The 25,247-nt window shown below is 42.4% G+C and overlaps 1 protein-coding gene across 1 annotated transcript in view; it reads left to right on the top strand.

Moving 5' to 3' along the window:
- LOC308308296 (dedicator of cytokinesis protein 9) overlaps positions 1–25,247 on the top strand; it is a 133,537-nt gene that overhangs the window by 32,095 nt on the left and 76,195 nt on the right. The window contains exon 2 of the mRNA XM_080753680.1: positions 19,814–19,930. Coding sequence (XP_080609806.1) covers positions 19,814–19,930 — 117 coding nt within the window. The remainder of the gene's footprint in view (positions 1–19,813; positions 19,931–25,247) is intronic.

Genomic DNA, 25,247 nt, shown 5'->3' with positions numbered 1-25,247 from the left:
GACCAATGTGCAACACAAACACTGTTGTCAAAACTGTCTGCGATTAACAACAGTCTATTGTATTTGGCCATGTGTTGTATAAGGAGTCATGTGCATGAGACTGTCTGCTTTTTCCTACAAGACCTCAGTGTAACACCTCTGTAGTATAAACATTCCTTGGGCTAAAACGGCCCCCACAAAAGTGTGAAAAGTGTTGACTCATCACTTTTCATCACTAAACCATAGTCTTGTGGGGCCGTTTTTAGCCCAAGGAATGTTTTTCATGCAAAACAGATGCTTGCAATGGATTCAGAATCATGAAAAAACCCTAGTTTGAACCCTCATAATGCTACTTAAAGCACATTAATTTTTTCCTTTTTTTCCCTGTATAGTAAAGTTAATGGGACACCAACTCTAGCGGCTGATAACACCAATTTAGCTGTGTCTCAGAAAGGGCTATCATACCAAAATATAATCTACAGATATAGAGCTTTTCAAAAATGCATGGTAACCTTTGCCACTTTTCGGATACCGACATCTCGTATGGCCCATGGACTTGAAATGGGGAGAGAGAGACGGGTGAGTGACAAAGGTCATCGGGATCGGGATTCGAACCCGCAACATGCTGTCAGGCTGCATTGCAGCCTAGGTGCCCGGACCACTACAACAGTGATCTGGGCCTAGTATAACTATCTTTATAATAAAGTATTCAATCAGTCAAAGTGTGAAGCTTGAAATGTAATGAGACCAATTGGAAGGATTCTTTTAACAGAGATGTCTTTTTCGGGCTCACTATATTTGGATATTTCACATAGCATAGGCCTAGGTTCCTTAACCCATTCAGGCCGGGTACACATTTTAGTGTATGGGAGGGGCTTACAGTACATGTACAGTATGTATCAACATTAGAGATGGACCGATTGCAAAATTCTTGGCCGATACCGATCCACCTGTTTTATGAAGGTCTGACCTGCCAAAACCGATTTTTCCAATACCGATTTCTTTAGCTAAGAACTAGAAAAATCACAGAAAATATCCAGTCTAATATGACCGTCTGGACTAGGCAGGAGGAAAGCAGGTGACACATGCTTTTTTTCTCCTTTTTGGAGACGACATTGACACAGGATTATGGAATATATCCTTACATTGCAAAGGTAACCAGCACCATCTGTATTCTGTAGGCTGCCACTAAGTAGACTGGCTGCTACTTGCTAATGTTTACTTTAGTCACAGGACCAGAGCATCATGCTGTGCAGTGCCATAGACACAATTGGCATAAAACCGGTATTTATGTCAGTGACCTGCCGGTCACCGATTCGGACGGTTTTATATGATACCTGCCGATTTTTGATATTGGCCGATACCGATGTCCATCCCTAATCAACATATTTGTTTTTGTAGGCTAATTTCTGATTTGGGCCTAACTATAGGTTAGGCCTTAAAATGCAAAGCTAAATGTACAGCATTTGTCATCTACCTGTAGCATTATACTAGAATGAGATGTTTTTAATTATACCTGATATTTCTGTTTTAAACTTAAAGGAGTAGTTCACCCCCAAAATGACTTTTTTTCTATTGATTACTCAGGCCATGGAGAGTAGAGTTCAATAATATTTTTTGGTTTTTGTCACATTCCTAAGACAAAATTTTGATTCGAGTAAATTTACCCCCATTGATTCCGGATGGTGACCCGTTTCGAAACGGGTCACCATCCGGAATCAATGGGGGTAAATGTATTGTTATCACATTTTTGTCTTGGGAATGTGACAAAAACCAAAAAATATTATTGAACTCTACTCTCCATGGCCTGAGTAATCAATAGAAAAAAAGTCATTTTGGGGGTGAACTACTCCTTTAATATATAACAGGCTGCTGCTTGTTGGAACCTGTGTTGCTCTGTGATTCATTCACTTGCTGGCTTCTCAGTTGAACTAAATAAGCAGTCAGCCATACTGTTGTTCGCCTGACTGTGGAAAAGGTCTCTCCCTCTGGATATAAGGATGGCATTATTACACCCCATTTATTTCATATTTATTCAGATTATTTCAATCACATCAAGTTTGCTTTATTACACATTGCTTTCTGTAGAGCCGAAATGGTCAGGTGAGGACACCTGCTTATTTCTAAAAATAGTTATTAAGTAATTTTCTATACTCTGGAGTTAAATTAACATAGGCTATTGCAATGTTTTTTCAGTCAAGACAATGTGAAAATGGAAAGAGAACAATGGTGTGTATAATAAATAAGAGTCCTGAATGATAGAGAGAGAAAACGGTGTGAGACAGATGCTTGCTGCATCTGCAGCTAGTTTCACGTCGAAGCTCAGCATTGGCTGAAGCTGCAGCACAGAGAACTCACAGCATCCTTCATCCCCCACCTCCTCATCTCTCGCTCTCTCTCTCTGCTCTCTCTAACTCACTCACTCGCTCGCTCTATCTTGCCTGCTGACTGAGGCACTCCTGCGACCATCGACCAGGGCAGATCTGGGCTTTATACTGTACAGTAAGGCTTGTCACGTCGGTGAGCTGGCTGGATCAGCACATTCCTCCAGCACCCCGCCTAGGTCAGGCGCATCTCTGGCTCCCTTTACCCACATATCGGGTGCCTTGCCTGAGTGTCTGAGGCTGGAGGTTGGTGTGGGTCTTAGGTTAGATCATGATGGACCAGGCTGGAGGAGCAGATCAAGGAAACTGGGTCACTAGTGGCAGGCTCTCCTGACTGAAGCCTGTCCGGACCGGGGAGTGATGGGTTGTACCACCAGTACGGTGGTGTTTGAGGGGCTGCGCACTGTCCTGGAGAGGAACTGCAGCGGCTACGTCTGCAAGGGTGCAGCTGAGCCCATCGGGCCATCTGAGGCCGAGCGAGCACTGAGCCGGAGGGAGTCCCGTGTGTGGCCGACGCCGAGAGTTCTGAAGGTGTGCGAGTGTGTTTTGTCGTGTGCGGCTTGTTCACACGTGAGTGTGTGTGTGTGTGTACTGTATGCTGTGTGTGCAGTGCACATATAGATGATAGTTTTGTTAAGTGTGACTGTGTGCGAAGTTGGGTGTTTGTGCAAACGCAATATACAGTATTTGTTATACTGTGTTACCTGTGTGCACAGCAATGCACTGAGCAATTGCAATTGTTTATTTTCTATTGAATGGGCTTTCTCCAAGTGGATGAGTCAACAGAGACAAGCAGTCACTACTATAACCCATTGTCGCTATGGTCCTTCCTTACCCATTTAAATATAAATGGGACATGAAAGCACCATGCAGGAAGGACATGATGATATTGATCAATGATTCATACTGCAGTCATGTTAATAATATGTATTTGCAGGATTCTTGCCGGCAGTCCACACCGACCGAACAGCACTTTACTCTATGAAGGATACACACCCATTGTGTTACTTTCTAGATTACATATTAATTATTCTTTTATTTGCTCATGCCCCCAAAAGATGCACGATGAATAGTGTTAGTTTTGTCCATCATTATGATGAATTTGTGTGATTTGGAAGCAAATCTGTTTGAGCTTGGTAAAGTGAGCAAGCAGGAATGCATGTGATGTGAGAGTATCAAATATAGGGCAGTGGGAGGGTTACAGTAGGTCTTATGTCTAGCTAAGTGCTGCATGGTAGTAAAGCCACTGTGTGTGCGTATGTGAGGGGGGTGTGCCACAGTGAGATCTGTGTCTGCTAGAAATCAATCAGCGCTCTTCATTTGCAAGCTGGCAGGGTTGGCAGTGCTTCTACCAGCTTGCCTTGCCCTGTCTTGTTTGTTTAGTGTGGTGTGGCTGTGATGCATCTCTTCTAGCAGGCTTTTGACAGTCATCGGATTGACTGACTGTGATGACAGGGATGACAGCGACTGTTTGAGAGCAGGGGAAGTGGGTCAAGGGCAGGGCTGACGCTCTTGGCTCAGAGATGGGTATCATCATAGCAAGGGTCAAATGAATCCTCACTCAGCATTTAGTCTTGGAAAATCAATACGCGACTGACTGTAAAAGATAAGATGAAAAAAGATGTCGGCCAACAACAATATCTCAAATCACGCGGTAGCGGTTGGCCAACAAATGTCTCTATTGGACAGAATAAAGATTTTTTGAATGATTCAAAAATATATGTTTTGGCACTTTTAACTTAATACTGTATGTCTTTATATAGACAGATATGAACCATATACTGGTGACCTTTTTATTACCGGATTCATACAGAGTCATTATATCGTCTGTGGGAATTTCAAGCAGGGTTGATGGGGTTAGAGGCCACACACATAAAGCATGTATATATATACAGTACATACACACACGCTCACACACACACACACACACACACACACACACACACACACACACACACACACACACACACACACACACACACACACACACACACACATCCATGCAGGGCAGGCGGTGGGAGGTTGATGTTCCTACGGTTAGTCATTAGGTGGTCTGTTTTGGTCTGTTTTAAGGTTCTGTTATTCCACTCACTCTGATTACACCAGCGCACCCTTTTCCTTCCTCATGGAAACATATCTCACGCTCCTCTGGCGGCAGGGTGGGGAGGTGGGGGGTGTACATGCCTTTCAGTAACAAACGTCAGCGCAATCGAGGAGCTGAATACCCCTCATCCTGGCTATCTACTTGTTGCCCATTTTCACACAATGCCTGAGAAGCCATTATACATTTTAATGATCTTCACATTTAGTATGTTTACACAGGGGGGCACAGCTTCCTTCCTATATTTCCAAGAAATGTTTGAGGCCAAGAGCAATGTAAAAGCTAATGTGTGCTCCAGTCTTATCAATGGAATGTTGTTGCCAGGAGTGAAGAAGTGTGCAGTGATGTCAGCTTGGTCCAGGATGAAAGCCTGGACCATTTTATCAGCTGATGTTTTGAGGAGTAATGCCTCTTAACTGTTCTGCTGCCCTTGACGACGCTCACCGTCAGTGAAAGGGTTAATACCATGGCGCCGTTGACGGCGAGAACTGTCAATCTTACTGTATATACAGTAAAGATATTATTACTTACTGTACGTCGCTCCGGTCCCGCCCGCATCGGTAATGTCCGCGATTTGTTTACAACGCACGTCGGGCGTGCACGCGAAGTTAACGTCCTCCACCTCCATAGTAAATCCATTGAGAGGCCCATAAAGAGACTTCATTTTCTCCAAAAGGGACATTCTTATACAAAGGATGGTCTCCACTCTCCATACTATACACAAAAGCTGGGCGCAGCCATGTTCTCTTCTGGGCTCACACTGTCATGTGACTAGATGACGAAATCGTTGCCGTCAAGTGATAATCCAAAAAAACAAAAACAACCCCCTTCCGGCCCTTCAAAATAATAGCGGCGGCCTATGGAGGAAACGGCGTGGCACTGAGGCACCAAGCAAACCTTCAGATTAAGAGGCAGTAGTTGTGTTAACAGAGACCTTGATGGTTTTCTCTAGAAATGAAGCTTGCCTAATGAGCCACTACTCACTTGTGCGTTTTATAAGTTTCAATGTGTTTAGGAGTGCATTCAGTAAAACCAGGCCTGCCGAGCATCACTGAAAATCAAGACACATTGTTCTCTCCTTTAATAATAAATCCAGTTAACCTTGCCAAATATATATCGGCTCTCCTTACTGTCTAAGTGATCTCAATGACTCAGAAATTACAGAATAGTCTGATTTACAGTAAGTGTTTGCAATTATAAATATTGATTGATATTATTGCATTTTTGCATACAGAAATGAGGTGTTTCTGTATTTGCCACTGACTGTTCAAGAGTCAAGGCACACACTATTGGTGTAAGTCTGATTTATTGATTATTAGCTCTTTCTTGGATGCTAAAAGCAGAGCCTTCAAAAACTGAGATTTTAGGTTTATACTTGATTTACTTAAAAATCACATATATTTGCATGAAAAAACATGATTTCTTCAGGAGAAAGTTATGAGATTACTCACCCCTCCAGTTTTAGTGTTCTTGCCTTAAGTGCAACTAAAAGGCCTACTTTGCTCAGCTTAAGTATTGTTGTTCCTACTATAATTGTTTCCTACTTTGTCAGGAATCTCAGTCATCCTATATTGCTCGAGGGAGGGTTCCACACAGGAACCTCGAGAATTGTTTAGTTTTTTCCTCATTCCCTTGCTGATTGAGACACAGGACCATTATCCCCTGCACTTGTTCAGGGGATAATGGTAGTTTTTTCCATAGAGTAGTTTTTCCATAGAGTAGAATTATTTAATTTAAGCATGTGTCAGATCACTGTAGCACAGGGGTGCCCAAAAGGTAGATTAAGATCTACCAATAGACCACAAAGGCTTTATTTATTTCATGTTTTAATTAAAATATAAAATAAATTGGCATCTACCACTTGAATTAAGTTTACTTGATTGATTGACGTCAAGAATGGCCTGTCAGCTCTTTCACGGCTTCTACAGTAGGCAAACCCACAAACCCACTCTTGTTTTCAATAGTGTTGCACGCAAAACAGTCAGTAGCATTACAAGTGTGCGAGGCAAATAACCCGAAAAAAACCCTACCACTTGTTTTCTTTAATGAGCAAAACCATTTTTATTGAGCAGTTGGATGTGTCCACAGAAATACAGTTTTTCAGCAAATAAATGTACACTTTTTGGAGAGAAGTTTAATCGAGATATACTGTATAACTATAATATGCAAGGATCACGATCAAGGAGAAAATAGGCTTGTGATAATAGGATTTTAACGTTTTCATTCATTTGTAAACATCTATGAAATCTAAATTAGTGGCAGTATGTTTGTACAATATAAGCCTATGGACAAAGTCAAGAATAGACAATAACGTATATATTGACGATGGTATAGTCCTTTAAGCTAAGGAGAGTAAGCTACTAACAGGCCTCCTGACAATATTTGTGTGTGTCAGTATGTACTCAGTGTAGTATGTCACTGTTACATCTTCCATATGTCCCACATGTTTCCAGTTGTTCCTGCACCAATGCTACCATGACAACTTCCTGTGTGTAGATTACTTGCTTTTCGGGGAATAAAGTGACTCATCCTGAATCTGATGATTGTGCTGCATTGAGACGACAGGCTCCTGGCTTCATTTTCGCGCCCTGTTATTCTCAATTATGATCGCTTTTATCTCGAGGGTAGAATCTCACTGTGGGAATCACGGGCCAACTGGGTGGTGGGTCCTGGGAGCTTGTGCTATTACAGTACACATGTGCGATGACGAGGAGACCCTCCCTCGGCATGTTTTTATTACATTCCAGGTTACACCCTGTTTTCCTCTGGATCACGCAGGGAAGGCTCAGTGTGATTGCATCAAGCCCTTGTTATGCAATTGACCGGCCCATATAGTAGTATTGTACAGGCCTGGGGTGGAGGCTGGCTGCTGGGCGTGTGGGAGGTGGCAGGCTGGGATATGGGCTTCATCTGCTCGACATGGCATCAAGCCCCGCTTGTTATGACATCATTATATGGGGAGATTAATCATTGCAGTGTGAGGAAAATGCTCTGCTTATATAGTGGTAATGATGACGTCTCGAACCATAAAGAATGCAATGACTCAATTCATTCCTGTGTTATGCACAATGATGTCACATTGTGGATTTTGAAAATCTTAAATATTCATCCAAAAATACACTTATGTAGCAAGTTAATTTGGTGGATAGAATCCAATAAGAATCTGAAATATATGTAAACGAGACCACTTAAAGCAGATCCTTAATGAGAAAGAAGAATCATGTGCGTTCAGTGAACATCAAAACCCTCCTCCTGGCTGTGTTTTCTGTGTGACAGATCTGACTGCGTCTGAGCAGTACCACCAGGCAGGACTTTGCCAAAAGCAGATTGAAACTGACGACAATTGTCAGATCAAGTCTGAAATTGTTCTTGCATCACAGCAGCTCCATTTATATTCGCTCCATTTACATCACAGAAGAAACTAGAAAGAAAACGATAAACACTTAAAGTCAGGCACATGCGCACATGGGAGCCAACCAGTGAATGAGCGTCTGCCCATTGCTTTCATCTTGTATAAAAATCACACCAGTGCGAAGTGAGCGCCGCATGGTATCAAACACGAAAGACATCACATGCATAACTCTCCTTGTATAAGCCGTTCTGTCCGTGGCGTCAGTTATCTCCATACATGGAGTTCGTGCTCATACAAACACTCATACCGTACATACATTGGGACCTACACACAAAGCCAGAGGTATAGTGGTTAGCACCGTTCAAAATTGGAAACCATCCTCCGCAGTTCAGTAAATTAACTTTGCCCTGCGCTGAATATAGTGTTTTTTTTATGCAACTTATTCGGGATGTTCCTGTTGAGCAGGATGTCTAACCTGTGCCGTGCTGCATCTCAAATGTGACTACTGATGTTATTCATTGTGAGTAATAAAATATTCAATCAAAACCAGCATGCTCAACTGAAAAGTCTTAACTTCTGGTTCTTAAAGTCTGGTTTAGCAAGACACTTGCTAAAACTGCCGTGGTCAACTCAAAAGTGTTCAGAGTATGATCTGTACTGCTGACCAAAAAGAACAAAAATAGAAGTCGTCAGCATTTGCAAATAAGTATGTAATCCATTGATTTAAATAACGCACAATAGCAGAAGGAAATGTATTTGTTTCCTCAGTGTTTCTTCTGAGATGTGGGTGTGAAGTCTGGTTTTAGAATTTTGCAACAACTTGCACGTCATGCCAAAAGTGTGAACTTGCTAGGTTCCTTTGAAAGACTTTCTAACAGGTTAAGCAGTCCAGAATTCTTAGAGCTTATTTAATTATTATCCATATTTTTACGATATAGCTAGTGAGCCATCTAGAAGAGGTTCTGTCTGTCTGTCTGCCTGTCTGTCTGTCCGTGTGTTCAGGGCTAACCTCGGAAATGTCTTGCGCACACTACCAGTACAAAAACCTAATTGGTTGAATAATATCTACCTTATTGCTTATTGCAAAAATATATATTTTTTGAAATAATATATATTTTTGTGAAAGGAAATTACAAACGGATCACGTGTTAATTTAAGGGCCATAATTACAAACTCTGTAGCATTGGAAGACTACTGTGGGTGAGTTGCCTGGGTTGAGAGACATTGTGAAACCCTGAATCTAGGTTTGATGGTAACAATTGGTTTTCACCGTTCAGGACATGGTTATGGTCTACTAAGAAAATGATGGTGTTGGCCAGCTTATGTCAGGCAGATTGATCGATTTTCTCAAAGGCTGACAACTTAAGAGCAGGGTTCTCTTTCCTCAATAGCAGTGGTTCCTCGTTTAAACAGTGAGCCATTCTGTTGAATTGACACCCAGGCCTAAAACATTTATTTGTAGTGTGGTACCAGTGGAAAAACCTAGCATGTGGTACCAGTGGAAAAACCTAGCATCACATTTTCTAAGTACTATTTTAGTGGAGAGATAGGAATAACACTTGAGCACACCGACTTGACTATGAAGGCAGCGTTGTGTGTACTCTCAAGTAGCTGTCAGTCATCTGGGAATACAGTAGCAGGGCTGCGGTGCATAAGAGGAAGTCTCTTTGAAGTTATCTCTTATTGCTAGAGATAGGAGCTGCCAGGGAGAGGAAGCCAGCAGCTCCTGCTGTTTCTGTTCAAACACATTAGGCTTCCACGATCAAAGTTGGACAGCCCTACTGTTAATGTGCCATTGTTCCCCGTGCGTCACCTTACTGTAACATTAAAACTAATAATGTCCAATTAGGCTACACACCATAGTACCAGACCACTCAAATTATGGTTTACTTTAGTGTCAGTGTAAACACGGTGTGAAGCAAGGCGTTGTTGTGAGCTCTGCTATTTTCACCACTTATAACCATTTTGTATTTAATTATTTATTGACATTATTATATTTTCTGATTTTATTTATGAAAAACGTATTTTAATTGATGCAAAGTTGTGATTCACTTCTTTTACATTTAAAAATATTTCTAAATTATATGATATTTACAGTATATACTCTATATTTGTTTAAATTAAATTTAAAAAGGGGGATATTTATCCTCGACCCACAAAAATGAGCCCGCGGCGTGAACCACAAATGGTTCCCAACAGGTCCAGAAGTCATAAACTTTCCCAGTCAACGAAGAAGGACGTTCGCTGAAACAAAGTGGGTGTTTCAAAGAATGTTGGATAAAAAAAAATTCGTCTCACGATTGTCGTCAAGTAGGAGCACTAGTGTATCGTGCTAACACGAGGGTGCACTCCACTATTTGAGTGCACGTCCAATCAGTGGCAGATAAACGGGCGATGACACGGGGTTTAAATAGCGTGAAGATGTGACGCTGACACATGTTGGACTATCTAGGGCAGTCTTTTTCCCAGGAAAACACCTGCCTCGCATATAGTGTAGCTGTGACGATTGGTATTCCATCTCAAAAACCTATCAAGGTTTCTAGCTCGGCATGGGCTGTCTGTTGCAGCAAAGCGACAGGGAAAGACAGCTCTTATCAGAGACAGGAAGTGGGTGATGACTCATCCCCTGCTACTCTTTAAGCCCTGGGAGGGCTGGCGTATCTTGCCCTCAGGAAGATCTCTCTCGGAATTGTAAGACATTCCATTGTGGAACCTGTCATGATCGTTTAAGGCTCCCCAGTACCAGTCTTTTCTCCATGCCTTCAATAGAATCTTAGGAGGAATTTTAATGCAGTGGTTCTCAAACATTTTTGGTTGCAGTACCACCTATACTGATTTCTGAAGTACAAGTTCCTGCTTCCCCTGACTACTGCATTTTGCTTATAAAATGTACATCAAAATCCAGTCCCAATGACAATATGTTCAAAATAAAATGGCATAATAGCAAATAAACATTGCTTTCTATTCAATAACAGTTGTTCTAGTCAAGGTATTGATGTAATTTGCTTTAACAATTTACAGATGAGAAGTTCACACAAAGACTGTAAATGTTTGTTACCCAGTAAACTACATATTCCCATTTTCTCCGTTCCCCTAGGTACGGAGAAATAACACCCCCCCCCCCCCCCCCCCCCCCGAATAACACCCCCATTTGAGAAACACTGGGTTAATGGACTTGGAGAGTTAAATGAATAGTCAGGATGTCGTAAATATTGTGACTATTAATGGGTATTTGGGTAAGGGGGTGGTGGTGGGGGGTAGTTTGGTACTGTACTGTGATGATGGCATTGGGGAGGTGCAGGTGACAGTGGGAGGAGAAGGGGGGCGGGCCGGCGGCTGTAAAGTCAGCCTGGCCCCTCCCCCCACCATGGCGTTTAAACTCTGACACAGGCGTGAAAAGATAACATCCTCCTCCCCGCTCCTCTTGGCCCACGGAGGAATCCGGAGGGTCAGGCTAGGCCCACTCCTAGGTGGGTTGGCTTGGCTGTATGGGGGCTGCGTCACACTGGAATGCCCCTCCAGCAGATGGATCAACAACCAGGGGGGCTGGAGGAGGGCAGACAGGAGTCAGGTCTAATCTGTACTCCACCCCTCTGTGATTACAAACAGACTCTGTAGGATTCCACACAGCTACGGTACAGTCCATATACATTGAAAATATCTGGCGATATCGTCGCAACCAGTGTTAAGTTTGACCGAACTTTTTTTTTTTTTCGTTTAGTCATTGGTTTTGGCCACTGAACACAACACGTCATATATTACCTATCGTCACTGTCAGGCAGAAACCTTGGATCTCCAAATTTCTTTTTTATTTTAAATCATTATCTTTTTATTTTCTACTTGATCTATAATAGAGATGCCAGGTTGAAAGCTGGTAAGTCCGGCTGTGTGGGTTTTATAAATATTTAACCAGTGAAAAGTATTAACAGGAGTTTGTGACTGTGACATACTAGCGTCATGTCCAGGGGGGGTACTTGTACATCATGCTGCCTCATGCTACGGAAGCAGGAGGTAGGCTCCTGACCTATGGGCCACATGACTGAGGAACCATTGGTCCCTTAGGCTTACTACATACTTGTGACCAAATAACAACACAGAACACAGGTTATTTTCCCATTTCCTGGTTTCTGCCCGACAGCAATGATATCTGGCATACAGAATGTAATAGTGCAGTTTAGATCTGTGGTTCTCAACCTGTGGGTTGGGATCCCCTGGTCGAGTCCCCACATGATTCTTTCCCGAAAGAAATAAAGAAAAGAAAAAGGACCATTACTGCATAAAAACTTAAGTAAATATACTATAACTATAAAAACTGGTAGAATATTGGCCAAATTGTCCAACAATATAAGAAAAGGGCACACATTGTGAAAATAGCTTGTAGATCTGCTATTTTCTCAATGTATCTGTGGAACGAAGTTAAACTAAATGTATTATTTCAGGGGGTTGTAGTCTGAAAAGGTTGAGAACCACTGGTTTAGATGGCGGTGTATGGGGCTTTATTTTGGTCAAGAACTGTGTCCATGTAGTATCAGAGGCACTCGCTATGAACTCGGTCTCAACCAGCCATACTGGTGTTTTACAGAGGGGTTTCTTCATGTTACTTCTCCAGAAGAAATACTTTAGCTGTGTGTAACATTGCTGCGTTGCGGCATTCATCTGTTTGCCTCTCATTCTCCTCGTTAGTCAGTGCCGTAGTGGCGGAAGGCAGCTCTCATTCCAGCTGTCCTGCTATACAGAAGGCACGGACGATCCCTGGTCAGACTGTAATACTTGAGGAATGTGTCTCTTTTTAGTTTCCTTTTTGTCAGGCCTGTGTCAGTATGCAGGTGGATGTCAAGGGGTCGGATGACTCTGGTTGTGTGTCTGTGCGTGCGAGTGCGTGCGTGCGTCTGTGTTTTTGCGCGTTACTCCCCTAGGCAGTACAGCTGAGTGTGGGAGGGGCCATCCCTCCAGCCTGGGTGTGAGAGTCCCGGGTGTTCTTCAGACTCCCAGAGCCCAGAGCAGTGTGCAGAGGGAGAGCTGTCAGTGGTGAGAGTGTGTATGTGTGGAGGAGAAACTTCCCTGGCTATTTTCTTCCTGCCACAAGGCTTTTCGCCATTGGATATGCTGGCTGTCCGCTTGTCTTTGGGATCTAATAGTGAGGAGATATCTTGCCACAGCTGTTGACAATGCAAGGAAGGGCGAACAAAACCCCCAAGAAAGAGCTGGTCATTGAGTCTCCGCAGCAGTACAAGAGTCTGGCTGCTGCTGCTGCTGCTGCAGAATCAGAGGTAGACGCTGTGCCACAGGTGGTGGTAAGTCATGGAAGGACTTGGGTGTGAATTAAACTTAAAAAATAAACGTGCATGCATGCTTCACTGCTAAGCTATTAAATTCATCCTGTCGCATATACCGTACAATGCCTTGTTGAACTACTATGTACACGCAACTGTCTTATGTATTGATTTGTCATGGTCAATACTGTAAGTCCATGATCAGTAAGGCTGCAATAGTTGGAAGGATTTAAAAAAAAGTTGTGGTGAAGTATTACATTTATCCTGTCGTATATATACCGTACAATGACTTGTTGAACTACTATGTACATGTAACTGTCTTATGTATTGATTTGTTGTGGTCAATAGATACTGTAACTCCATGATCAGTAAGGCTGCGATAGTTGGAAGGATTTAAAAAAAAAGTTGTGAAGTATAAAACAAGAGCTGCTTGAGTGAGATATGAAAACTCAGCATTTTTGTAATTTCTTGGTGATTCCTCACAATGGTTGAGGAATGGCAGTAGTCACATTTCAAAAGTGCTACGTTAGCAGCAGCAGAGAGGGCGATGGCCTTGACAGGTGCTAAAACTACCTGAATGGATATTATGTGCGACACAAAGTTACTGCAGCACCCCTCATAAAAAAGCACCATTCGGCTCAAAAGTCAACTTTAACAACACAGCGATATAAATAATCCGTGGCAGGTTGAAATTTTAAACCCACTTCCTCCTGGGTCTCTGCAATGATCTCTATGAACAACAGTCAGTAGCAAAACATTAAATGTATATGGGGAACTGTACAGTAACATTGTTTGAGCCTGGGTAAAGACTGCTGTGCTGTGATGGAATTGGAGCCGAGCTGGTGCCTAGTAGCGAGACAGCTGTCATTGTCCTGGGGAGATGCAGCTGAACAGTCTGCACCACAAGCTTCAACTGTCACTTCTTATTGCAAATTGGTGTTTATTTACGGACTTAAGCACTAGGCTATATGCTTCGTTGTGAATAGTGATTATATTTGAGAAAATAACCTGAAATTGTATGAAACAATATGCACATTTATGAAAAAGAAATCTTCACCTACCGTATGGTCATCTTCTGTATAATGACATGCCCAAAATAGGGTTGTTGGGGTTAATCTTACAGATGTTGGACAAACGGCTCCATTCTCTTAAAGTATCTAAATAACAAAATAATTACATTATTTAGGCTACATGTTTTCTTTTTTCTTTTTTTTTAAGTGGACGTATTTATACTGCACTAGTCAGCAGCAAAACAGGATCTCGCTTCCTTTCCCAGATTAATCAGTTGTTTTGTTAAGGATCTTCAAGACCTCAGAGTTCATTTTGTCTTTACTTAAGGTTCTGCAGCAACAGAGAAGCGGGTCCATTCACTATGTTCATTATGGTCAGAGCTGTGGGCAGAGAGGGAATGACTGGGCTCCTGCTTGTGAATGGGCATTTTCTGACCCAGTGCTTATAGTGTACAGTGTGGTCTGACCTCTCCCCTCTGGTCACTGACATAAGCATGTGGGGCAGCTCAGTCAGTGCTGATGTGGAGGGGAGTGCACACGGAGAGAGTGGGAGGCTATGGAGCCAGACAATAGACCAGATTATTGTCATCAGCAGGGGAGAGTGGGTTTAGGAATCCAAAAATGGTGAGAGGAGGAAACCATCCCTAATATTAATGGGGCCAAATCTGTTTAGCGTGAACAAAAGAAATATCTGGATGGTTAAGCCCCCTTTTTTCTGTAATTGCAGGTTTTTTAAGTGCATTAGGACTTCACCAGGTTTGTGGGATGCTAAAAGCATAATAGATTAATGTGGGAGAGTTGAAATACATACGTAAGCCTGTTCCTCAGATTTCGTTTCGGTACAAGTTCCTATTGTCAGTTTTTTTGGTTCCTCTGCGACAACTATTGTTTGAGTGCCTTCAACTCTGAATGGACACACATGTACAATATGTGCAGGATGTTTGGATATTCCCGGTACGTGATTGGCTGTCTGTCTTGAAGCTGAAGTGTAATTGTCATTGTATTGTGTCTCAGGCTATGAAAAGGTTGGTACTGGGGGCGGGCGTGTGGTTCTAGTGTCATCTAGGGCTTAGGTTGCCACTGTGTCATTGACAGTCATTGGGTTTAAAGCCAGAGCAAGAGCTGTAAAGCGGCGTGCAACTACAACTCTGAGATCATAGTGATGTAGAGACACACACACACACACACACACACACAGACACACACACACACACACACACACACACACACGCACACGCACACGCACACACACACACACACACACACACACACACACACACACACACACACACACAACCAGTGGACACTATTGTTTGTCTGTGCTGTTATCTACTGTAATACAAGTCTTTAATCATCTTCACTTCCTCACCTGTCTGCCCCCACTCTCCGTTTCATTTGTCTCTCTGTGGCTCTCTTTCTCGACTTACATTCTCTCTTTCCCCATTCCTCTGTTCCTCTTGTCTCCCTCGGTGTGTCTTGAGACAACCCCACAGCGAGCTTAACGTATCGGGTCGGTCAGGCATGTGGACGATTGTGTTCTATGTAGAAGAATTCTGAATAAGCCATTGCTCATCTCAAGGACGCCTGATAAATGTCTCAGGCCTGCCGCAGGTGGCAGACAGACAGGGTGGCACCCGCCTCCTCCCCGTCCTCCTCTCGCGCTCCCTGTCTCTGAAACCGATGGAGGGAGAGATACGAGAACCAGTCCCGCCTGTCCATGACGCCAGGTGCTGTGTTATCGTTGTGAGATCCGCCAGGCAGCAACACACACACACACACACACGCTTTAGAATTGGTCAATATTCAAGACTCTCCCTCTGTGATCATGCTAGCATTATCAGCTCCAGATGTGGAGGTAACATGCTCTTGAAGCCTAATTTGTACACAGTATAAAATCCAGAGCGTTCATTTAAATGAGTAGTTCACCCCCAAAATGACTTTTTTTCTATTGATTAGTCACGCCATGGAGACTAGAGTTCAATAAGATTTTTTAGTTTTTTGTCGCATTCCTAAGACAAAAATGTGATAACAATAAATGTTCCCCCATTCGATGGGGACCCGTTTCGAAGCGGGTCCCCATCCGGAATCAATGGGGGTAAATTTACTCTAATCAAATTTTTGTCTTAGGAATGTGACAAAAAACAAAACATATTATTGAACTCTACTCTCCATGGCATGAGTAATCAATAGAAAAAAAATCATTTTGGGGGTGAACTACTCCTACTCCTTTAATGTGTGTTTGTACACTACAGTAGTTAAATGAACACCCAGGATATTTACAGTGTGCTTAATCGTAGTACAGCGTTGCGGCACGTTGCCTTGCGTCATGTATTTTGTTGTAAATCTGTTATTTGTCAGCGAGAGACCTTGTCCTACATGATTAAAGCTCTAGCTGCACTACACTATTCACTTCACACCCCGCTATCTCCCTGGCTGCTAGATTCACACACACTTCAGCATCAGATCCCTCCTCCTATCAGCTGGTGCTGTTGAGAGGCTGCACTACATATAGCTATCTCTAATGCCAACTTTATCTACACGGTCTCCGTGCAATCAGGCCTCTGGCAAGTGGATCTTAGTGGATTGGGATCATGACAACATTACACATCTACTGGGTGGAATGATGTACCACAAATCTTCCATCGTCACCTTATTGTATAATATCCACATCTGTTCCAGAGGATTTAGAGAAATAGAGTATACTGTACACATTGCTGTTTTGCTAATGGATGTCAGATGATCGTCTTTAGGTGTGTGTGCTGTGCATGTGCGCGAGAGCGCATGTGTGTTTGCGTGTGTGTACATGGGGAGGAAATGAAGGTCACAGATTATTCATGACAATACACTCTATTGCCATGAATAACAATAAAAGTAGCCTCATTGTTATCCCCAAAAAAGGAGATGTAGATAACAGTGAATCTTCTCGTCTCTCACGCCAGATGGGTCAAAAGATGAGAAGGAAGGCTGACGTCCTCCACGCCGTATAGGATAACATTGTATTGTATACGTGGATCGAAGAGTAGCATGACACCGTACTGTTGTAGCTCTATTTTCTCCGGTGCCTGCCTGGAAAGGCAGTGTGATGTGATGTGTGTGTTGCCTGTCATGGAGGGATGAGCTCATTATGACCCTCCCAGGGCTGCTGAGGCGGATGTATCCTCCATGGGTGGATAGAGTCCTCGTACTGTTGGCCGTCACGGTGTGTCTAACGGAGAGCATGTGTTTCCAAAGGGGCCAAAGCCAGTGCTACAGTACAGTTCCATTTACTCCACCTGATATACCCTGCTGTGTTTTTTTCTCTGCTCCTACTGTATATACACAGTCCAATCCTCTGTATTCATTCAACTCTGAGAGTGTAGGTTAAAAGTATTAAATAATAAACATACAGAAATTGCACATAGAACAAATTTAAGAAATACATTTCTTACAGAAAGATTAGCAAATGTTTTGTTTTAGTCTATATATATTTTTGGTTTAGACTGTCTTTGGGTTTAAATATTTAACCTGTGACTGCTCCTGTTTGAGTGAGTGACAAATAACCCCTTTATTCTTGTGTGTAATTATGTATCGGATGTACAGTAGGGCTACAGTAACATGCGGACATGTGGACTGTATGATATGAGAAGTCTATTTATGTTTTCCCTATTTATTGTCTTTTGAATTTTGTTACTTTGCTTTGTTGTCTGTATGACTCCATATCTCTGTGACTCATGTTTTTGAAAATGAATAATATAAGTAATATAAGTAATATAATATAAGTAAAGTGTTTTAAAGAAAACAGTACAAATGTAGCATACATTTGTACACTTTTGGACTAAGTCATTACAAATGGATAAATTAACAACGCATTTTACTGTGTAGCACACATGTTGTTAACCACTGCCTATCACTGCCTGTTGTTTTCCAACGTTGAGTTTTTGGCCTGGGAATAGCACAGGAGGTGTTGTGATTGTGATCGTTCACAGGCCAAATTTTCAGACTTATCAAACCATCTAGCCATAATTTGAGCTTGTGGATGATGGAATCCTGCCCCGCCGGGATGGTTGTCTTCTGTTATTACATCTGTAGTGCATTTAGATGCTGTGCTCTGTCAACTTGTGCTGCTTGACCCACGAGAGCATTGCTTCGGTATCCCTTTTTCCTTTTACTTTTTATTTTTTAATTGTTATTCAGTGTGGCCTTCACTTTCCACCTACAGAATAGTTTCCATCTCTACTACTGCTGTTTGGGTGCGAGGAGATCTGTGTTGAGGCGATCTATCTTCACCACTGACCCTTGTGTTTTGGACCCGTTCACTTTCGATTAGATGAATTTGCAAAGTGGAACAGTAGAAAGTGGAAACTGAAAAGCTGTTTTCATTTTGTAAAAAAATAAATAATAATGCCTAGAGTCCCTCAAGTAGTCCCAAGGTCCTAAAACCCCAGGTAATATTTCACAATAGACTGTGTGTTGTTTCGGACCAAAATATTGGACAGACAGGTTTTCATGGCAATCTTCCCCTTTAGATTTTGAGATATCAAGTGGACATTTTTGGCTTAGTTCCCAGTCATTTTAGCCTAAGGTTAATCAGGTTAGAGAGAGAGAGAGAGTGTGTGTGTGTGTGTGTGTGTGTGTGTGTGTGTGTGTGTGTGTGTGTGTGTGTGTGTGTGTGTGTGTGTGTGTGTGTGTGTGTGTGTGTGTGTGTGTGTGTGTGTGTGTGTGTGTGTGTGTGTGTGTGTGTGTGTGTGTGTGTGTGTGTGACTATAATCTAAGGTGGACTATGGAAAAAGACTACAGGTCAGATATACAGAAATGGTCATCATTATTAGTAAGTGAATAAGAGATTTACTGTAGTTCAAATGACCTCAGTCCTCAAGCATCTTTCTTTGTTGGGTGACTAAGGTTGACTATAGAGGAAAGATAATACCGTTCCCTGCCAAATCAAATCTCTCAGTGTATCTTGGTCAGTATTAGACTGAGCACTGTTTGTGTTGTAAATATCTACTGTATATATTTTTTTGCATTGATTTTTTTCTGACAATATCTACTGCATGTGTTCTATCTGTCTGTCATTCAATGTTATATGAGATACATAAAGGTTTCCTGTGTAAATAAGCCGAAAAGCTTACTAGGATCTCCTTTTAGTTGACCTTGTACCAGTGAACTGTACTGTCATAAAACTGTACCTTTTCCTATGCAAACTTCTAATAAAGTCTTCAATCAATCAATCAATGTGTTATATTATATTATGATGAATTCCATATTAACACATATGGTGCCAACCCCGAGTTTCCCGAGTTTGTATTGGTACTAGTGCTGTGCCAACCCCGAGTTTCCCGAGTTTGGGCCGTTTTTGAAAAAAGAAAAAAAAACTTTTTCAAAAAAAAATTTTCAAATTTTTTTTTTGGACCTCCAGAAATGTATTAGGCATGATCGCGATCGCGAACTTGCATGTTTAACCCCCACACCAACCCATTCTTTCAAACATGGCAGCCATGTTTGTTTACATCTGTAGAAAACATAATGGCTGATAAATCATGAATGCCTGCACGGATTTCCAAGCGGATTTTTTTGTTTGAAAGCTGTGAACAGCATCTACACATCTAGGCATGGGCGTGCACTTTTTACACACTTGCACAATTACATGGAAGTCTATGGTAACCATGGCAACGCGGGACATTGGCCGGAAAAAATCATTGCAACATAATTAAAAGAGTCTTGTCTGTGTTCCGCAGGTGAAGCCCAAAGTGATTGAGCCGTTGGACTATGAGAATGTGCTGGTGCAGAGGAAGACCCAGATCCTCAGTGATGTTCTCAGAGACATGCTGCAGTTCCCTCTGGAGGACTTCCAGGTGAGTTGCTACACCGGCTTTTGGAGAAAATGAGACAGACTACATAGAGCACTGCAAAGAGGTGTGTGTGTGGGTGTATCTGTGTCCAGCTGAAGCTCATTGACACTCGTTAATGTTATATACATCAAGGCAATTATGTTTCTGCGCTTATCAATTAATCGGTTAATCGATCGATAAGGTTATCAACTATCAAATAATGAATTAATCGATAATTTGCATCCCTAGTTTGAACGCAGCATACAATAAGAGATCAATTGTTGCAGCAAGCTGCGACATTTCTCATGTTATACTGCGACCTTTGGTCGCAATTATTTTCGTCTTTCAGCACGAATCTCTGAGATCTCTCTCTCTTTCTCCCTCTGTGTTGGCCTTGACAAAACTGAACTTCACAGTGCATGTTTGTTGACACTGTTTACTGACTTTATTGTTCATCGGTGGAAGCTAACACATAATTATCCTTATGGTAATAGTTATGGTGTTTGGTGTGAACGGCCCTTTACACAGGACTGTGTCCTGAAGAGGGTTTCATGAGAATGTGCTCCATGTATGGCCGCTCCATTTCAGTGTTATCTATTCAGGACCATTAGTTCCCTTTCCATGTACATGTTTTCTTTGTTGTGTTTGTTTAGGTTTCTGCACGTTTTCCCCCCTCGGCTCATGTAGTGAGCGCTGGGTGGGGTCGTCCCCAGAGGCTTTCCTTTTATTTACGTCCCCGTTGTAAGGGGTCGTGGGTCATCTGTTTTATTGGCTCATTTGGCCTCGCATGTTGTGACAGAGTAAAGGGTTTATCTCTAGTGCCATTCTGCAGGACGCGTGCTCTCAGAACTTTCCAGCGGTGCAGCCCAGAGTGTCAGATGCTGCGGATGGAAACACTTGAAATGGAAATCTGGCCTGGCACTGGAGCTTGGGGATGTGAGACCACTTAGGAAGATGTCCTTAACATCAGCAGGAGTGAGACGTACATTATCCTCACATCTGACTGTCCGCCTCACTGTCTCACTTTCCAGAGGAGTTTTTTAGACAGGGCTTTTATTGTCATTGCTCTCCCTCCACAGAGAGCCTTCTTTGTTTCACTAACTCTGATGACTTTAACATCTTTCTTTCAGAATTCCTATATTGGAGAGACTAAGGCGCTGTACATGAAAGTGATAGTTTTGATGAATTATTCTGCACATCAGCTGTTCTCCCTATGAAAGGCATATACGGAACAGCATGCATTTACAGTTGTTTGTATGCATGGAAAATGGTGCACTTATATAGCGCCTTTATCCAGAGCACTGTACAATGATTGTGCATTACATTCACCCATTCACACACATTCATACAACGATGGTGGAGGAAACCATGCAAGGCACCAACCTGCTCATCGGGAGCAATAGGGGTTCAAGAACTCTGGGAGAGCCCGGGATCAAACTGGGAACCCTCCGGTTCCCAAGCAACCACTCTACCTCCTGAGCCACTGCCACTGTATAAACTTTATAAAGCTATACAATTATTTTTATTCAAATACCATAAAAGCTTCCTAAATACAGTGTCTTGCTGTAGTCGGACAAAACAAAGTTTGTAAATTAATTCCCATGCGTGCAAACGTTTGTAAGGGGATTTTAGGAAAAGCAATGGAAGTGTTGCTAGGTTTGTCCCGGCTGCTGTGTTGAGGCTGTGTTTCAGATTGTTGCGACCTTTCTTTTTCCATGAAGACCGTGCAGCTGGGGTGGGGGGGTTTCAGTGACAGCCAAGCAGCCATGACCATGTCTTCTCCATATCATTCTGCCTCAGTCAGAGCACCACTCTCCCCATGACACGCCAGGCTTACATACAAACACTCCGTTGTCAGCGGAGCGACAGGTGATCCTCGCTGTCGGAGGAGAAAGAAAAAAAAAAAGAAATCACTCAAGGCACGCTGATTGAACCCAACATCTGTGTAGGCCGCACCAGGCTTCGAGCGAGCCTTTAATCTGCTCGTATGTCAAGACCTTTCCGATGGTGTGTGCTTTTGTTGGTGAAGGGAGGCGCTACTTGGCGTTCTTTCACACACTGAGACATTGCTAAGCATAAAGCGATGGTTGGCCATAAATCCGAGTTGGAGCAGGCGGAGAGGGCTCCTTCGACCACAGTCCCAGGCTGTGGGTTGTTCTCAGCTGGAGTATAAATCCTCTTTTTGGCTGCGAGCAAACTGGAGGTACTGCTATCAGCACTCTCACCTTGTGCTCTTCCCCAGTGCTCAGTCCAACGAAATCTTTAATTTGAGATGTATTTTATCAAATTGTATCTCAGAGAAGAGGGACATGACTGTTTAGGGGAAAACCTATGAGGCTGTGTTTATAGAATCTCCATCTGGTCTTGATCAGGGAGTGCTTGGTACAGGGGAGTTGTGCATGGGTCTCTCTCTGCACTGTTAAGTGTTTGGTGATAATTTAACTATGAGAATCTGAAAATGGACCCAGATGGACCCATTTTTACACCCTGTGTAAAAAAAAGAACACTGAGGATTTTACTGTGTGTGTTCTCCCTACGTCTCTTCTTGGGACATTTGTCACGGGATTACCAAGTGCAGACCTCCCTTTCCCTTCAACTCCAACACGAGCTGTGATCAGGAGGACCTCTCGCAGAATTTGCCCTCAGGAATATTCGGACACTGTTCCTTTACCCGTATTAGACCTGCTTCACAGCTGCAGGCTCGCAGTGTTGGTTTTGATAACACCACATGCTGTATATGTCTTTCATATTACGAATCGACACCCGGAAATATGAGGCGGCAATATCTAGAAGCACACATGTCGGCCCGGGGCTCAGGCTTGAGATGGCATAACCAATAAAAATGACATAACTTCAGCGGTGCCCTGCCGTGTGCAGCTGCCGTGTCCCTAGTTCACCAGAGAGGCCACACCGTGGTCCTCCCCAACGACTCATATCCCAAATTCCCAATTAAATGCTTCCTGTTGCCCTCTTCCTGGCTCCCTCTTGCCTCTATGCCTGTTTGTTTCTGCTGCTCAAGATTATGGAGATTACCATCTCCCTGCAGGAAACCTGGGCTGAGGAGAGGAAGGGGAGGCCTCAAGTTCACAAATAAGGTCTATGTTATAGTTTAGCATTAGTTATAGTTGACAGGGCCTAGGCTTGCAGTCTAACACCAAATTCAAGGTCACAGAGAGGGACAGGGAGTCACAACTGTTATTGATTGCCAGTCGTAAATGTTTTGCTGAAAACGGAACTTCTGATTTGGACTAAACTAAATTCCCTGCGTCTCCCTCATTTCGTCTGAGATTAAATTTAGCCTGTGAAAAACAAGTAATATTATTCCTCTCTGCACACTTTGTTTTGAGTATAGAATTGAAATTGAAAATGTATCCTTCGAAAAGCTGATGGTGATTTTTGTGTCTCATTTCACAGTCCAAGACTCTTTTTAATTGGACCTGCTGCTTCCAGCACCAAACACGTATATATAAAGATAATGACTAAAGCAGACATTCTTGGTTGTGCTGCCCAGGAAAGAGCATGGGAGATTTATTGCAGTCTTGAATTGCTTACTTCATTTTTGTACCATTGCATTGAATCTTAAAATATGCTTTACTGGAAGCCAGGTGCCACGGCATCTCTCCCTTGTGATTTTCCATTGGACCTAGCAGTGGTGGAAGAATTACTCAGATATTTTACTTAAATAAGTAGAAATATATATATATAAAAAACAAAATATATATATATATATATATATATATATATATATACCGGTATGTATGTATGTATGTATGTGTATATATATATATATATATATATATATATATATATATATATATATATATATATATATATATATATATATTCTGTTTACAAGTAAAAGGCCTGAGTTCAAAACTTTACTTGAATGAAAGTGCAATAATATCAAATATCAAAAAGTACCAAAAGTACTAAAATGTTTGAAAATAGCTACACATTGTGAGCTCACAACGTGTCGCAGCTTGTAGATCGGCTTTTTTCAAATAGCCTATGTATAAAATAGGGCTAAAGGGGTTAATGTATGTTTTACAATATAATCATTTATAGTATATCTGCAAAGTAACTACTAGTAGCACTGTGTTTATTTTTATGTTCATTCTTTGTACGTATCTCTATGGACCTGAGTCCGCTAATAAAGATTGAATATGAATAGTAGCTAAACGTTTTCAAATAATTGTAGTAGGGTAAAAGTACCAGTAAGACTCCCTAATCGGGAGATAAGCGACCGTTGGTCGCTTATCTCCACAAATATCACAGCCTCCACCTCTCACGTCATACGGGCAGCCATAGTTACACCTGGAATGTTGAATCTCCATATATGGAGATAACCTACCCATCACACAAAGTCTGACCTCACCAGCCCATACCTGGGCATGGACGACTTATATCTCCATATACGGAGATGGCCATATATGGAGATACGATGACATCACAGAGTCCACAGCTGATGATGTGGCGTGATGTCATACAATACACAAACAAGCCCTATATAAAGGGGCAATTCTCACCAGGGAAGAGAGCATTCCCCACTAGCTGAGTATCTTAAGATGGTTGGATGTGATGATAAGCCACAAATAGGCCAAAAGTTTGTTTTACCAATTATCAAGACATACAGGCAGTTGACAGTTTGCCATTGTTACTCATTGAAGTTGAATCTCCATCTGAATCCCTTTTATGCCCATATATGGAGATCCCTGCTCTGAGTATCTGACATCACTAATCCCTTTTATGCCCATATATGGAGATCCCTGCTCTGAGTATCTGACATCACTAATCCCTTTTATGCCCATATACAGTATGGAGATCCCTAACAGAATCCATTTTATGCCCATATATGGAGATACCTGCTCTGAGTATCTGACATCACTGTGATGTCACCTGTTTATGCCTAAATATGGAGATCCCTGCTCTGAGTATCTGACATCACTGCGATCTCACCTGTGATGTCACAGTGACACATCACCTCAGTATCTGTGATGTCACAGTGACACATCACCTCAGTATCAGGCGTCACACGTATACATTGAGCAGGGCAAAGGTGTGACGTGTGTGACGGACGGACGGACGGACGGACGGACGGCCGGTGGAGGTTTTCATACTAAACTGCGACCTTACGGTCGCAACAATATTTGCCTCTAGTCGGGGGTCCCAGGGATATTTTGGTTCAGATTCTCGCAAATTCGCCAAATTTGGCACAGATGTTGTCCATAACATACTTAATCATTTTAAGATGGGTGCCAAGATGGGCACCCCATGGTACTGCCGTATTGCGCAATCCAATTGGGCTCCCATTGACTTTCTATACAGGAGGAAAATACCCAGA

This window comes from Nannobrachium achirus, assembly GCF_963921795.1.
Source record: "Nannobrachium achirus genome assembly, chromosome: 22".
NCBI classification, from domain to species: domain Eukaryota; kingdom Metazoa; phylum Chordata; class Actinopteri; order Myctophiformes; family Myctophidae; genus Nannobrachium; species Nannobrachium achirus.
This window is presented reverse-complemented; position numbering and strand designations above follow the sequence as displayed.